General features: G+C 38.4%; 4 protein-coding genes across 4 annotated transcripts; 2 read left to right on the top strand and 2 right to left on the bottom strand.

Annotated features, from left to right (window-relative positions):
• Positions 1 to 230: 230 nt before the first annotated feature.
• On the top strand, positions 231 to 4810 carry LOC101891554 (tubulin polyglutamylase TTLL13). Its single transcript, XM_011297308.3, has 5 exons — positions 231 to 585; positions 658 to 954; positions 1011 to 1808; positions 4129 to 4603; positions 4674 to 4810. The coding sequence occupies exons 1-5, from the start codon at positions 353 to 355 to the stop codon at positions 4767 to 4769; spliced, it is 1899 nt and encodes a 632-aa protein (XP_011295610.2). The 5' UTR covers positions 231 to 352; the 3' UTR covers positions 4770 to 4810.
• Positions 4811 to 6758: 1948 nt separating this feature from the next.
• On the bottom strand, positions 6759 to 10918 carry LOC101891255 (serine/threonine-protein kinase pelle). Its single transcript, XM_005190878.4, has 5 exons — positions 10801 to 10918; positions 10436 to 10625; positions 9961 to 10073; positions 9189 to 9902; positions 6759 to 7513 (listed from the first exon to the last, which is right to left on the bottom strand). The coding sequence occupies exons 2-5, from the start codon at positions 10607 to 10609 to the stop codon at positions 7006 to 7008; spliced, it is 1509 nt and encodes a 502-aa protein (XP_005190935.1). The 5' UTR covers positions 10610 to 10625; positions 10801 to 10918; the 3' UTR covers positions 6759 to 7005.
• A 1027-nt stretch (positions 10919 to 11945) lies between these two features.
• On the top strand, positions 11946 to 13194 carry LOC101891083 (protein unc-50 homolog). The gene is made up of 4 exons (XM_005190876.4): positions 11946 to 12384; positions 12439 to 12504; positions 12579 to 12938; positions 13007 to 13194. The coding sequence occupies exons 1-4, from the start codon at positions 12141 to 12143 to the stop codon at positions 13141 to 13143; spliced, it is 807 nt and encodes a 268-aa protein (XP_005190933.1). The 5' UTR covers positions 11946 to 12140; the 3' UTR covers positions 13144 to 13194.
• Positions 13195 to 13817: 623 nt separating this feature from the next.
• LOC101890907 (large ribosomal subunit protein bL19m) lies at positions 13818 to 15063 on the bottom strand. Its single transcript, XM_005190875.4, has 3 exons — positions 14874 to 15063; positions 14527 to 14799; positions 13818 to 14444 (listed from the first exon to the last, which is right to left on the bottom strand). The coding sequence occupies exons 1-3, from the start codon at positions 14938 to 14940 to the stop codon at positions 13900 to 13902; spliced, it is 885 nt and encodes a 294-aa protein (XP_005190932.1). The 5' UTR covers positions 14941 to 15063; the 3' UTR covers positions 13818 to 13899.
• Between the last annotated feature and the right edge of the window lie 284 nt (positions 15064 to 15347).

The raw sequence follows: 15347 nt of genomic DNA, 5'->3' as shown, positions 1-15347 counted from the left end.
TAGCCCCCATATAACGGTACCTCCCTATATTCAGAATTTTGATAATTTTAGCGACATTATTCACCGGAATTCTTTCAAATTTGGCATTTGAAGTTCGTAATGGATACCACAGCCTAAGAAAATTGTCTGTGCAGGCCCACGTCTTCGTATAGACCCCATATAATGGTACCTCCCTATATTCCCCCTCAAGGCCAGAGAGTTTAATTCAAACCAAACAAAAAAAAAAACTCAAAACAAAATACATATTTTTTTTTTCAAAAACATTTCAAATATTCCCAACGAAAATCTTGCATAAAAATTGTCCTATTGATCGTGGAAGATTGATCTCTCTCACTCTTTCTAATACCTCATCATGAATCTAAAAAAAGCAAAAATTTTTAAGCGAATACAAATGTTACATCGCATTTCGAGGGAAAAATTACGTCAAGAAAAGCAAAGAGGGGATGCGGAACAGCAGCTGTATTGGAATGTGGAAAGAGCTCTGTGTGAATGCAATGGCAATGGTGTCGTGGAAAAATCAAATGATATTGAGAATCAAAGTCAGGAGATGGACAGTAGTGGCATGGAGACAATGCCTTCGATAAGGTTAGTTTGAGCAATAGATCCTGGACATTTGCCTTTTGAAGATATTGAACTATCTTGCCTTGCCTCTTTCAGCTCCACCAGGGCCAGCATTTGCATCGCCCAATCCCGCTATTCAATGATTGGCTCCTTGGCCAAATCTTTGGGTTACAAACTAACCAAGGCCAATAGATTGTGGAACATATTGTGGAGTGATTCTCTGCCGGGTGTTGAGATGTACAAGACTATGAAAAGATTTCAGCAAATCAATCATTTTCCCGGCATGATGGAAATTTGTCGCAAAGATCTGTTATCGCGGAACTTAAATCGCATGCTAAAGCTGTATCCAAAGGATTATAAAATATTTCCCAAGACTTGGATATTTCCAGCAGAGTATGTAACTGTGGGACATTGGATTCCAAGCATATTATTATTTTCTTCTCATTCAGCTATGGTGAGGCGCTCAACTATGCCCAGAGTAGTTGCGGGCTAAAAACGTTCATTTTAAAACCGGATTCTGGGGCCCAGGGACGTGGCATATGGCTGACAAACGATCTGAAAACAATCAATGGCAGTGAACGAATGATTTGCCAGACCTACATTGCAAAACCCCTGCTAATCGATGGCTACAAATTTGATTTGCGTGTCTATGCCCTAATCACCTCCATTGATCCGTTGCGCATCTTTGTCTACAACGAGGGACTGGCACGATTTGCCACTAGCAAATATCTGCCACCCTCTATGGCCAACAACAGCGACTTGTATATGCATTTAACCAATTACTCGGTGAATCGCAGAAATGCCCAATACGAACGCTGTGACGATGATAACTGTGGCAGCAAACGCACCTTTAGTTCCATCAACACCTGGCTGGAGCATAGAAATCACAATGTCGCAACATTTTGGTCTCGCATTGATGATATTATCATCAAGACGATATTGAGTGCCTGGCCAACGTTGAAACACAACTATCATGCCTGTTTTCCGAATCATGATCGTATTCAGGCATGTTTTGAAATTTTGGGTTTTGATATTCTCGTGGATGCAAAGTTTCGCCCCTACATTTTGGAAGTTAATCATTCGCCCAGTTTTCACACCAATGAAATGGTCGATCGTCAAGTGAAACGGCCATTGATCCGAGACACCCTGGCCCTGGTGTCGACAGCGCTGGCTGATAAAAGACAAATTCTGAAGGAGGATCGTAAGAGAGTCAAGCAAAGGCTTTTGAAGCTCAAGCAAGAAAATGGGTGCGGGGTGATTTTAGAAATTTTGAAGAAAAAAAAAATTTTTGTAGCTCCATGATCTATTATATCTGTAAAGACCTCTAAAAGGTATTTTACCTCCTGAAGCTCTGCGAAAAATCCTTCTATAAAGGGTTCCATTTTGTAATGGTTTATCGAAAGATCGTTAGAAGTTCTCCCTACAGTAGAAGTCCTTTTGTTCCCCTCCAAAGGAACTTGCTATAGTTTCTTATCGACATAGAGAAATGTACTCTAAGACGATCATACAAAAGTTGAAGAGCTGTAGAAGATTTTGCTGACATATACCACCACCACCTAAAGGTACTGTCTTTAGAGAAAAACAAGTAAAATAGTATCAGTCGGTTTCGGACAGATATATATCCCCAGCCTTTAGTTATGAAATTATTCAAACTATTGATCCTTTATGAGGAATTCGTATCGGACCTAAGACAGGTTTAAAATATTACAACTCACCAGATTTGGACTATATCGACTACTTACTATACTTTATATGAGATATGTGCAAATTTTTGGAAAATGTGGAAATACAGGGTGAGATAAAAAAACTGCAACAAAGTCAAACGCCAGTTTTTTTTTAATTTTATTGAATTAAAGCATTAGAGTCGGAAATAGCATCAAATTTTGAATAAGTTTAGATTTGTTCGAATTGGTCACCTTTGGCATGAATTATGGCCTTCAAACGGCCAATGAAACCGTCACACGCTGCCCGAATGTTGCGGTATTTCGGTCCATTCCTAGCGAAGCGCTTGCTTGAGGTGATCGATACTTTAGTAATTTTTAGTGCCAACCTTTTTTAGTGCCTAGACACAATAGTCCAACGGATTGGTATCCGGAGATTTTGGTGGCCATTGTGCGCTGGAAATGAAACGAGGAACCTCATTTTGTAACCATTCTTGGGTGACGATTGCTATTTGCGATGGTACTGAGTCCTGTTAAAATGTCCAAGGTCTGCGGCCAAAATGTTTGTGTGCCCAAGGCTTTAATACACCCTCCAGAATATTTTTGCGATAATATTTGGCATTAATTCACACCAGACCTTGGGCTAATAAAAATATTGAGATATGCGTAATTTGAAGAGAACCGAACGCTTATTTCGGATTTTATGATGGTTTTGGTTATTCATAACTTCGACCCTTTGTGGGGGAGGTACCACAAGGAATGGTCTGATCTCTACCATCTTTATAACAGATCTTGTGTTTGTGGAGATATTCAGATGCACCAAGTCTGAATGGAATCGAATGTTGATTTTGCGTTTTATTAGCTTTATGACCTTCATGGATATCCAAAAATTTTGACTCTTTGTGGCGGAGGTATCAGAAGGAGCAGGCCGATATATTCCATTTTCACACCAGACCTTGAGTTATTGAAAATATTGAGATGTGTGTAATTTGAAGAGAACCAGATGCTTATTTCAGATTTTATGAGCGTTTTGGTTATTCAAAACTTTGGCTATTTGTGGGGGAGGTACCACAAGGAATGGTCCGATCTCTAGCATATTTATATTAGATTTTGTATTTATGGAAATATTGAGATATACCAAATCAGAATGGAATTGGATGTTAATTTCGTGTTTAATGAGTTTCATGGATACTTAAAATTTTGACGGTTTTTGGGGGAGGTACCAGAAGGAGTGGACCGATATATTCCATTTTCACACCAGACCTTGGGTTGATGAAAATATTGAGATGTGTGTAATTTGAAGAGAACCGAATGCTTATTTCGGGTTTTATGATGGATTTGGTTATTTAAAACTTCGACCCTTTGTGGGGGAGGTACCACAAGGAATGGTCCGATCTCTACCATATTTATATCAAATCTTGTGTTTATGGAAATATTGAGATGTACCAAGCCTGTATGGAATAGGATGTCAATTTCGTGTTTCATGAGCTTTTCATGGATATTCAAAATGTTGACCCTTTGTGGGGCAGTCATCAGAGGGAGTGGAGCGATATATTCCGTTTTCACACCAGATCTTGGGTCAATAAATATATTGCGATGTGTGTAATTTGACGACAATCGGACACTTACAGCACATTTTATACGAGTTATAATTATTCAAAATTTTGACCCTTTGTGGGGGAGGTACTTGCTGGAGTGGACCGACGTTGTTCAAATGCTTCTTAGAGGTTTTTACACATATAATTCCTGAAGCTTGTTTATAATTAGAAGTCCATCCAAATTTGTCGGACATTGAAATAATGCTCTAGCCATCGTAAACGCCTTTTCTTTTTCTGAAGGTCTTCTATAACTAGATCTCCTAGCTACGTAAACCACCGAAATACCAAATAAATTCGTTTTTTTTAAGCTCCAAACTGACAGATCAAGAATCTGCCCCCTTGAGTGCCATGGCTCAACAAATTGCCTGGGAAGAAAGTCATTTGGGCAATTTCCGGCGCATCATGCCACCCAACAATCAAACTCAACTCAATTATTACTCTCAATTCTATAGTCAAAAAAATCAAGCCTCGATCTATGCTGAAACCGCGGCCAGCAAGAAACGTGAAGAAGTCTCGAAAAGGCTACGTCTGCAGCTGGAAGCAAGGCGACGTCGACAACACGACGAGCTACGAAATCGTAAAGCTGGCATTTTCAGATTTGAAGAGCGTGGTAGAAAACGTTTAACCATGCCGCGACGTCTAGTGGAACGACAACGCCTTACATCGTTGCAAAATCAAGCCCATTGGACGCCAGGTTTTATATCGAGCGGTGAGGAACGTTTACGTCTGGCCTACATGCAAATGAGAAGTGATCTTCTGAAGGATAACAGAATATTGGAAATGGTTGGTAACAAAAAAAGAAATGGGTGTATATTTTCTTTCTATTTATCTGCCTGTATTTTTTTATGTCCAGATATATGGCAATCTCTTCAAGGCTGGTATCTTGAGTAACAGTGATATCTTAAAATTTCCTGAACTCTATAGGAATTTGGAAAATGGCTGTAATTGAAATGTTACTGAACTTTTGTAATAAAATTGTTGTGCCATGCAGATTTTGGAAATCCCTTGGGGTGATGGGCACTCTGTTGATATAAATCGGGGTTAAGGAATACTTTTGTGGGAATACAGGGTGAGATAAAAAAAGGGCAACCAAGTCAAAAAGCATAATTTTTACATTTTTTTTTTAATTTTATTAAATGAAAGCAAAAACTGTCGGAAATTGCAGCAAATTTTAGAATAAGTTTAGATTTGTTCGAAACGGCCAATGAAACCGTCAGACGCTGCCCCAGTGTTGCTCTGTGGTATTTTGGCCCATTCCCGGGCCTTGCGGTAATCGACACTTTGTTTTTTTTTAGTACCAACCTTGCTTTCCAAAATACTCCAGAATCAATAGTCCGACAGATTGGTATCCGGAGATTTTATTGGCCATTAGTGGCGCTGGAAATGAAGCGAGGAACCTCATTTTGTAACCATTCTTGGGTGGCGCGTGCTGAGTGAGATGATGCTGAGTCCTGTTGGAATTTCCAAGGTCTGCGGCCAAAATGTTTGTGTGCCCAAGGCTTTAATACAGCCTCCAGAATATTTTCGCGATACTATACGGCATTTATTCTGAGGCCACGGTCGATTAATACGAGCGAAGAGCAACCATCGGCTGTTATGGCGGCCCACATCATCAACGTGGCCGGCCCTTGAGTTCTGGTGGCCAACCGAAGGTGCACATTCAGGTTCAGCTGACCTCTTTGGCAAGTAAAAACGATCATTTTGTTTGTTTACAAACTGCTGCTGGACAACGAATGTTTTTTCATCGGAGAGGAGAAAACCAAATTCGGCAGTTAACCATCACCACTTTCGGCCAAGCGAAGCAACTCTTTAGCTCTTTCGAGTCTATTTTCTTTCTGTTGCGGTGTAAGTTCTTAAAATGTTGGGAATTTCAATGGCTTTACCCCGAGCTCATTTTTCAATATTTGCCGAATAGAATATTGCGATATGTTCAGCTCACGAGCCAATTTCCGGCCACTGCGACGCGGGTTTCGATCAAGTCGCTTCTTTACTTTTCGAACCATTTCTGCTGATGTTGCTGTTTTCTTCCGATCACTACCGTCCTTGACGTCGGGCGTAGCCCTGCCAGTATCACCAGGTAACGAGCGATGATACGAGACCCAAAAGATTTATTCACATTTAAATGCTGAAGTGCTCTAACGATAGCCACTTGTGGCTTTCCAGCCAAATATAAGGAAGTCACACTATCACGCTTGAATTCAGTCACGAATAACATTTTTTCTGGAAAATTCTCCCCAAAATGCTTTGGTACGCTTGTAAAGCAGTCTGACGAGTGACAGCAGTCTGATCTTGGTTGCAGTTTTTTCATCTCACCCTGCAATTTTCACAAAATGATCGTTGATTTTTGAATCGCGGATATTAGAATATTATATTCATTGCCTAAGACTGGAGTATTGCCCACTGGCTTAAGCCTTTATTACTCAGAGAAATGTTTTCCGGAACGAAACTGACAGACAGACAGCTTTGCAATATTTGCTGATCGCTACTTCTGGCGAAGGGAATGATCTGTCAGATTCCTGGTAATGACGACTTTGGTGAAAGGAGCTTATTTTTTAAAAAGATACTCTTGGGCAGGGATACTTAAAAAATATCTCATAAATGATATTTTCGAAGAGATCATCTGGAGTGTAATTGTGGATATTTAAAGAGTGTTCTGTAAGACCAATCTCAGCTATAATTGTTGATTTTTCTAGGGTATTTCCAGAAGGTCTCTCGTGGCCATAATCGAGGTTTTGATTTTTGACAATGTTTTTTTTTTTCAAAGAATTGGTTTCTCATCGAGAATTGTTTTAGGGGTGGTTTTAAGGAACAACATTCTTAGACATTTTCAGAGCATTTTGCTTTTAAATTCTCATTTAAAGTCTGTTGGGATTTTCAAAATATCATCCATTTTTTTAAACAAAATATGCATTTATTTCAAAATACAACTTAAAAAAATTATAAAAACGTAAAAAATATAAACTAGTATTGGATTGTAGAGGCACATAAACAAACTTGTTTTAAACAAGATTTTAAGGATATTTAGCTTTTTTTTCACAATGTCATTTTGTGTTTTATATACAATTTTAGAATTAAATTGATGTCCAATATTTATAGCAATTAAACAAAAGAAGATTGATTGGAATGTATAGATTAATATGTTACAAAATTGTACCCCCCTCCCCCCCCAAAAAAAATATCAAAACTCAATCAACTGTAGCATAACGATTAAATATCTTAACTAAATCCTCCATATTCGGCCGTTTCAATGGATCATCTCGTATACACTCCAAGCCCAACTCGATTCCCATCTTACACAATGATCGTTCCTCGGGTTTCAATTTGATACGTTTATCAATTAAATCTTCAATGGTTTTGCTTTGCAGCAGAACTTTAATATAATCTCTTAAGAAATTCTTATTGTCCACCACCGATGGCAGTCCCGTGAACATTTCGAGTAGAACCACGCCAAAACTATACGTATCAACGTGTTTGCTCAGCCGCCGTAAATCAGCAAATTCGGGTGGTAAATATCCTCGGGTACCGTAGACGTGCGCCACCTCAATATAGGAATTATCCTGTGGACCTTCACGAGCCAGCCCGAAGTCGCCAATTTTCGGCTGTAGACATTGATCCAATAGAATATTGCCAGGTTTAATGTCACAGTGTATCAGCGAGATATTCGGTAATAGGGTGTGCAAGAAAAGTATGCCCCTGAAATTAGAACAAAGAGTTTGAATTAAAATTTTTTTCCTCAAGGACCTTTATGCTAAAATCTTGGGTTTTCAAGGAATATTTTTTTCTAGAAATATTCTTTCCAGCATCACCATAGAATATTCGCCTAGGTGTGATTTTCAAAAAAAAACTTTTTTAAACAACATTTTTTCCTTTGAAATCCATAAAATTTCTTCAAGGATCCATATACACGGAGAGATGAAAAACCTGCAACCAACTTCAGACTGCTGTCATTTTTAAGCCACTCGTCCGGCAACTGTTAAAATTATTCCAGCAATAGCTCATTATATTGTTTAGAAGCGTACAAAAGCATTTTGTTGAGAATTTTCCAGAAAAAAGTTATTCGTGATGACTGGGAATTCAAGCGTGATAGTGTGATTTCTTTATATTTTGCTGGAAAACCACAAGTGGCTATCGTTAGAGCACTCCAGCATTTAAATGTAAATAAATCTTTTGTTTTTCGTACCATCGCTCGTTACTGTGATACTGGTAGCCTAGCCCGACGTCAAGGACGGAAGTGGACGGAAGAAAACAGTTCGAAAAGTAAAGAAGCGACTTGATCGAAACATCGCAACACCGCCTCGCAGTGGCCAAAAATGGCTAGTGAGCTAAACAAATCTCAATTTTCCATTTGGCAAATTTTAAAAACATGGGCTCGGGGAAAAGCCATTGAAATTCCAAAAAGTGCAACCTACACCGCAAGAGAAAGAAAATAGACTTGAAAGAGCTAAAGAGTTGCTTCGCTTGGCCGAAAGTGGTAATGGTGAACTGCCGAATTTGGTTTTCTCCGATGAGAAAACATTCGTTGTCCAGCAGCAGTTTGTAAACAAAAAACAAAATAATCGTATTTACTTGCCAAAGAGGTCAGCTGATGCTGAATGTACATTCGGTTGGCCACCAGAACTCAAGCGCCGGCCATGGTGATGGTGTGGGCCGCCATAACAGCCGATGGTCGATCTCCGCTCGTATCAATGGACCGTGGCATCAGAATAAATGCCGAATATTATCGCGAAAATATTCTGGAGGGTGTATTCTGCCCAAAGCTTTAGGGCACGCAAACATTTTGACCACAGATCTTGGACATTCCAACAGGAATGGTTACAAAATGAGGTTCCTCGCTTCATTTTAAGCACACAATGGCCACCAAAATCTCCGAATACCACGAATCCGTTGGACTATTGTGTCTGGAGTATTTTGGAAAGTAAGGTTGACACTAAAAAATACTAAAGTGTCGATCACCTCAAGCAAGCGCTTCGCCGGGAATGGGCCAAAATACTGCAGAGCAACATTCGGGCAGCGAGGGACGGGTTCATTGGCCGTTTGAAGGCCATAATTCGTGCCAAAGGCGAGCAATTCGAACAAATCTAAACTTATTCTAAAATTTGATGCTATTTCCGACATTTTTTGCTTTCATTCAATTAAAAAAAAATTTAAAAATTATGGCGTCTGGCTTTGTTGCAGTTTTTTTTTATCTCACCCGGAATATAAAAAAATAAATAGTTTAACTTGATCATTTTTAAGACTTTCATTGTGAGCATTTAAAGAATACTTCTGCAAGAACCTCCGTCCTTGCCATAATCGGGAATTTTCAAACAATTATTCTTCAAATACCGTCACAACTAAATCCGACTTTCTCACACATTATCAGTTTTACCTTGCTGTCCCAGCACTAATATCAATCCTCTGCTGCATTGTCAGCGGTGGACGTTTGTTGCTGTTCAAACGGTCATACAATGCCCCACCCTTCATTAGCTGATAAACCAGACATGGCTTTTCACCCGTAATACAATAACCATATATGGGTAAAATATTGTCATGACGATAACGATATAAACAATTCAGCTCGTTGCGACTTTGTTGCAGTTGAATTTTAGCCTGTTCCTGTCCATCCGAATCCTTATAGGTCATTAGCTTAATGGCAACATCGGTCAGCTTCCAAACACCCTTATAGACGATGCCAAAGCCACCTTTACCCAGACGATAACGTTCATCCCAATTGTTTGTGCCAACGGTTAGTTCGTGATAATCGATTTCCGGTAGTCCTGCCTCATGATGACGGTTAATTTCTTTTTCAACTCTTGGTGTTTGCGGTTTGGCCTGATATCCATTATTAGGCTGAAGATGTGAGCGGCTTCTCCACGAGTTATTATTGGAGCTGGTATTATTATCAGAAGACACAATCGTGGAGCGGGATTCTGATGTAACACTGGCGGCTGGCGTTAAACCGCCAATGTTGTTGCGTGGCGGTCTATCTGTCCGTTCCGAGGGTAAAATTTGACTCAGTGCGGGTCCACTTTCGGGAATTAGTATGTGATATTCTCGTGGTACATAATCCTTGAGAATTCTCATACCCTGGTATGCTTTCAGTCTGTAATAAAAATAAATAGTATTGGGGGATTTCCTCGAGGGTGTTTTAGTTTACTTACTTCTGTAATACCATATATAGTTCGAGTATTTTGTGGTTGTATTTACCACCCCAAATGTTGAGTAGCTCATTGATTGGTGATTCTCCCGTTGCCTTTATCCTTCGGTTGATACTCTAAAAGGGGACATTAAAAAGTAGGTACATCATTCGTTAAAAATAAAAACCAATAAGTAAAAAAGCATGAGATTATATGGAAATCAATAAAAATGGATTTCCAGTAGGGTTATACATATGTAGGTATGTATGTACGTACAATTTCCAACACTAAACTTAAATATCAGATGAATCGACGTCATATAAGTGATGCATTTTTTGTCTGGTTTACACACATACACATATATATTTTTTGTGGGGATCCATCCAACTGCAAAATTGGAAAATCCCCCAGTTTGCTTGTTATCGGCAAAACAGGAAAATCCAAACTATTAACATCACATTCAAAACTTTTTACTTGGTCACTATGTCCATCTACTCACTTGTATGTCTTCCTCACTAAAACGCATCCTTTGCGCCACTTGCACCCATATTCCCAAACTATCTAAATGCTGACACAGCTGCTGGGTGATCGTCAATGGAAGATCATAGATGAAGCCACTGTTTGGTATACGAGGAGCTGAGATTACTTGGGGCTTTGTTGCGGCAGATGACATCTTTAAAAGATCTCAACTGAGTCATATGCAATTGCAATTTATTGCACGTTTGATTTTGATTCATACACACACCAACAAATGCATGCAAAAACAAAAAAAAAACAAAATGCAAATGACTGTTATGCTGCATTCACTGTAGGCACTTTCTCTCTCCCTCTCTTTTACTCTTGTCGGTTATTATTTACCCCTACCTCTTTAAGTGAGAAATATTATATTTTTTTAAGCAAAATGAAAACACAGACACAAAACAAGAAGCTGCAAAAATAAACTAAACAATAAAAACAAGATAATTAAAAAAAATATTTACAAATCAACAGAGCAGGGAGTTATAGATCGCCGATCTTCCTTTTGGGATTAGCCGCCGTCAGATTCATCGGCTAGAAATCGCCTTCACAAAAATATCGTGGGCCCTTTTTTAAGAAATTTTCAAGTAAAGAAAGGTTATTGTGCCCCGTATATGGTCAAAATTCATGACATCAAAATCGTGTACGTGGGCATGAAGTTTTCGGTGCGCACGGTGCATGCATTAATTTTGCTTTTGACTTCGTGCTGTGCAGATAACGTACAATACATTTTTGGCGATTTTGGCCGTGTGCTTAAAAAAAAAGAAATCGAAAACAGTAGGAGAAATAACAGAATCTGGACGAAAAAGTGGTACAAGAAAAATTGAATTCATGCGTATTAAGCTCCACGTAACAAATAAATGTTTATATAGGCAATTTTTTTAAATGCCAAGTATGGTACTTACCTGTCTCATCGACACAGCTGCTGGGACAATGAACTGTCAAAACAACTTTGGAATTCAAATTTGGAACGAAAAATGACTGATATTTGTAAAACATTCGTGTTGTATGTAAGCCATGAATCGGACTATAAATGTGGACTGCATTTTGTTCTCAAAAATGCATTGAAATCTCAGAAAATGGTCCTATAACGACCCTCAAAACTTATGTTTCCTTTTGAATATTACAAACAAATACACAAAGACACAATACCCTGTAACAGGCGGGAGATATAAAAAGTGTCACAGGGTGAAACATATCAATGCTTACCATTTTTGCTTGACACCAATGTTGTAGTTTCCAATAAAAAAAGCTGCATTTTGACATCAAATTTGGTAGTCGGTTGGCTTGGAACGGGAACCTTATAGTTGGCTCGTGCCAGTCCTTTTTTTAGAAATGAATAATACATTTATAGGACTTGGATGACCGTTATTGCATAAATATCTTGTTGTGTATCACACCTAAGCGAAGGTACATTTTACAAGTTCGATTTGTAAAGCCCTTTTGCATGACGTTTTGCGTTTACGCAAATAAGGTTTAACATGGCCGACTTTGGACTCTGGCCCACCAATGATGTGTCAGAACTGTCAAAAGCAATAACAAAAGGCGATAATTTTCTTTCTGATCTTAAACGACAAAAAATAAAACCAAACAGACGTAAAATGCAATAATATTTGTAATATTTAAAATAATATAACATTTTCCGCGACATTTACGAACGAGCATAGGTGTAAACATAACAACAAAGAATGAAACAATCTACATCGCCCACGCCTTCAGTGGTCTCCAGCTATGTGGCCTCGAGAGGCCAATCGCCATTGCCTCCACCGGCTAACTATAAGAAGAATTGCCTCTCGGCCACAACAAAAAGCTACAAATATCTGAGGCGTCTGCTGAAATTCAATCAAATGGATTTCGAATTTGCCCTATGGCAAATGATTTACTTGTTTATAGCGCCACAAAAGGTCTATAGGAATTTTAATTATAGGAAACGTAAGTAGGCCAGGCATTACAATTGGAATATGTGTAAGCGTTTATGTATTCCAGAGACAAAATCCCAATTTGCTAGAGATGATCCTGCGTTTTTGGTGTTATTCCTGGTTTGTCTTTGTGGTGAGTAGTGTCCGTGAATGGATGATCTTTGTTGTAATGATGAAATTTATTTTGTTTATTTTTTTCTTTTCCAGTTACATCATTGGGATTTGCTTGGGTATTGGGCCTGAATATTTGGCAAAGTATATCGTTTATTTTCTATGTCGTCTTTGTGGATTGCATATTTGCTGGCATCATTGTGGCCACATCTCTTTGGTTGTTTACAAATCGCTATTTACGTACCAGCAGTATTGAACCCGATGTGGAATGGGGCTATGCTTTTGATGTCCACTTGAATGCCTTCTTTCCACCCTTAATGCTGTTGCATTTTATCCAATTGTTTTTCTACAATTGGTTAATAAGCAAGCCCTGGTTTATATCGAATTTTCTGGGAAACACTTTTTGGCTCTTGGCCCTAAGCTATTATGTTTATATCACATTTTTGGGATATAATTGTAAGTATGAGTGGTTCTAATGAAAAGAAATGTCCTTTTCAAATTTAATTTTATCTGTTTCTTCCAAGGTATTCCACATTTGAAGAACACCCGTCTTATTCTCATTCCTCTGCCCATAATATTTTTGTTTTATTTAATCACGTTAATCATTAGTTGGAATGTTACCGTATCCTTTATAGACTTCTATAAATATCGTGTATATTAGTTTAAAGTAGTTTTAAAAACATAAGAAAATAACACACAATTGTAACATAAATGTGATGTCGTAGTATTTTGTTAAGGTTTAAAGAATCTATTAATGGAAACTGGCAAGTTGATCAATATGCGGCAGAAGTTCTTATTTACCCTTTATGGTGCCAATTTCACAAATTTTACCAATATCAGACGCCAAGGTGTGTCATACAATCGGCAAGGGATGAGGCCGCGTTTAAGTCTGAATCGAGTTGAACTAATTTTAATATATGACTGCCTTTACACTATGTGATTCTAGCTTTTAAATGTTATTGAGATCAGAAGTCTAGGTGATGTATAACCTTGAAATATAACGGATAATATTCATGGATGCATTACATAAATCTGGCCGATTTGAATTTGCCAAATATCTCGGTTTGACATTAACTAAGCTAAAGTATTTCAAGCATGCACCATATATAATGTACCATAGCAAATAGCATCGATATGGGAAGCAGTAATTGTTCTATAGTGGAATTCTCTATTTTTTGTCGTTACCACGAACTTTAAACTTTTGTGTTAAAAAGTTAGTTTCTTTTGTCATTTCTTTGCGACTGCTTCACTTTCGACCATCACCAAATTCAATAGATATCATCATGGGACTAATTGAGTAAATTCAACGGACCTTCTCACCTTCAAAAATTCTAATTTTAGCTTCAGAAATGCTTTCTTCTTTATTACATCAAATTATAACAATCCTCAACAAACATTTTTCTCCCCAAAAACTCCTCTATGCCAATTTGGTGGGCTTTACAAAAGATCTCTTGCGCTTATTTCTCTTACGCTGAAGCTCCATTTGATGTAGCTGCGAATAAACTTCAGCATAGATTTCCTTCTGTTCTTCTTCGGGAATGGTTGAACGATATTGTTTCATTAGATCATATTTCTCCCATGGTTTTTCATGTTCCTTGGCTGTGCGTCTACGTTTGTCGGTTAGGTATTCATCAATGTTGGAGACACCTTTTAAATTTTGTCTTTCCCATCTCTCCAACCAGGGACGTGGTCGTAGGCGAACTTGTATATCATTTACCGGTACGGGAGCACCATCTTCCATAACCTCCGGTTCCATATTGGTATCGAAGGTACTGTATTCGGGCAGAGCATCACGTAAATACAACAAATGATCATCCAAACGTTTTTCCAAACGGAGAACTTCGATTTTTTGTATGGTGGGATCGTACATTTCATACAAAACCTCAACACCCTGTTCATCGACTACGTTGCGTAAAATGAAACGGGCTCGCAGGCCACAACGTTCACGTTGAATGCAAATGCCTTAGTTTTAAAGAGCGCGAGAGAGAGAGAAACATCATCAATTATTAATCGAAACAATTTCCATAAACCTTAGAAAACCTACCCACAAAACGGCTAACTTTGCCGGCAGCATGTGGATCCGAACTGGTTACCGCCAATATCGAACCTACATAAAATTCCGGTATATCTATCTGTGAACGCCGGTCAATCATGTCTAACCTTTCCAGTTTTTCTCTGATTGGATTGCGCCATTCCACCTTGGGATCAGGCAAAAATTCCGGATAAATAAAACGATATGTTGTGGGGGCAACATTCGTTGTCTGTTTGTTGCTGTACTGTTCCTTTTCTTTGGGGGCAGCTTTAGTGGAGAACGTGACTAAAGCAAAGCAGCAAAACAAATTGGACAATCAGCCAAAGTTTTGTAATCACTTTTTTTAATGAAAAACTTACCAACTCTCGTGAAAACAGTTTGCCGCAAAAGCGAAGGTGTAACTAAACGCGATGGAGCCAGCATCATGGACAAATAATTGGGGTTTTAGTTATAATTTCGTTTTATAAATAACCCCAAAACTCCCTAAAAATTAATGAAAATGAAATGAAAAAATACTGCGCCTAGCTAGCCCTAATGCAAACAGCTGTAAAGACAAGTTATGCCACATCTGAGCAACCCTGATGATGACAACCATTTTACAGCTGTTTTGCTGAGACATCGATTTTGCAGGAAACAAATAGTTAATTACATATTTTGTCAATTCTTCTTTAACTTTAGCTTTTCTTTTGAAAATAGTATTTTTTATCATAGGCACAGGGGTGTTTTATGTAGGCGCCTTTGAAGAGGGCCCACATAGACGGCATAATTCCAACGACAGTTTGTAGTCCTATATAGAATATAAAAACTACTTTGGAAGTCAAAATATCTATAAC

This window comes from Musca domestica, unplaced genomic scaffold, assembly GCF_030504385.1.
Source record: "Musca domestica strain aabys unplaced genomic scaffold, Musca_domestica.polishedcontigs.V.1.1 12, whole genome shotgun sequence".
Taxonomy (NCBI): domain Eukaryota; kingdom Metazoa; phylum Arthropoda; class Insecta; order Diptera; family Muscidae; genus Musca; species Musca domestica.
This window is presented reverse-complemented; position numbering and strand designations above follow the sequence as displayed.

What these genes read in the sequence shown, in the direction of transcription:
- LOC101890907 (XM_005190875.4), bottom strand. Translation starts at nt 14,940, where the DNA reads ATGATGCTGGCTCCATCGCGTTTAGTTACACCTTCGCTTTTGCGGCAA. An exon ending in AACTGTTTTCACGAGAGTTG is followed by an intron (nt 14,800 to 14,873) that starts GTAAGTTTTTCA and finishes GCTTTGCTTTAG; the next exon opens with TCACGTTCTCCACTAAAGCT. An exon ending in CAAAGTTAGCCGTTTTGTGG is followed by an intron (nt 14,445 to 14,526) that starts GTAGGTTTTCTA and finishes TTTAAAACTAAG; the next exon opens with GCATTTGCATTCAACGTGAA.
- LOC101891554 (XM_011297308.3), top strand. Translation starts at nt 353, where the DNA reads ATGAATCTAAAAAAAGCAAAAATTTTTAAGCGAATACAAATGTTACAT. An exon ending in GAGACAATGCCTTCGATAAG is followed by an intron (nt 586 to 657) that starts GTTAGTTTGAGC and finishes TGCCTCTTTCAG; the next exon opens with CTCCACCAGGGCCAGCATTT. An exon ending in ACTTGGATATTTCCAGCAGA is followed by an intron (nt 955 to 1,010) that starts GTATGTAACTGT and finishes CTTCTCATTCAG; the next exon opens with CTATGGTGAGGCGCTCAACT.
- LOC101891083 (XM_005190876.4), top strand. Translation starts at nt 12,141, where the DNA reads ATGAAACAATCTACATCGCCCACGCCTTCAGTGGTCTCCAGCTATGTG. An exon ending in ATTCCTGGTTTGTCTTTGTG is followed by an intron (nt 12,505 to 12,578) that starts GTGAGTAGTGTC and finishes TTTCTTTTCCAG; the next exon opens with TTACATCATTGGGATTTGCT. An exon ending in CACATTTTTGGGATATAATT is followed by an intron (nt 12,939 to 13,006) that starts GTAAGTATGAGT and finishes GTTTCTTCCAAG; the next exon opens with GTATTCCACATTTGAAGAAC.
- LOC101891255 (XM_005190878.4), bottom strand. Translation starts at nt 10,609, where the DNA reads ATGTCATCTGCCGCAACAAAGCCCCAAGTAATCTCAGCTCCTCGTATA. An exon ending in CTATATATGGTATTACAGAA is followed by an intron (nt 9,903 to 9,960) that starts GTAAGTAAACTA and finishes TTTTTATTACAG; the next exon opens with ACTGAAAGCATACCAGGGTA. An exon ending in ATTAGTGCTGGGACAGCAAG is followed by an intron (nt 7,514 to 9,188) that starts GTAAAACTGATA and finishes TTCTAATTTCAG; the next exon opens with GGGCATACTTTTCTTGCACA.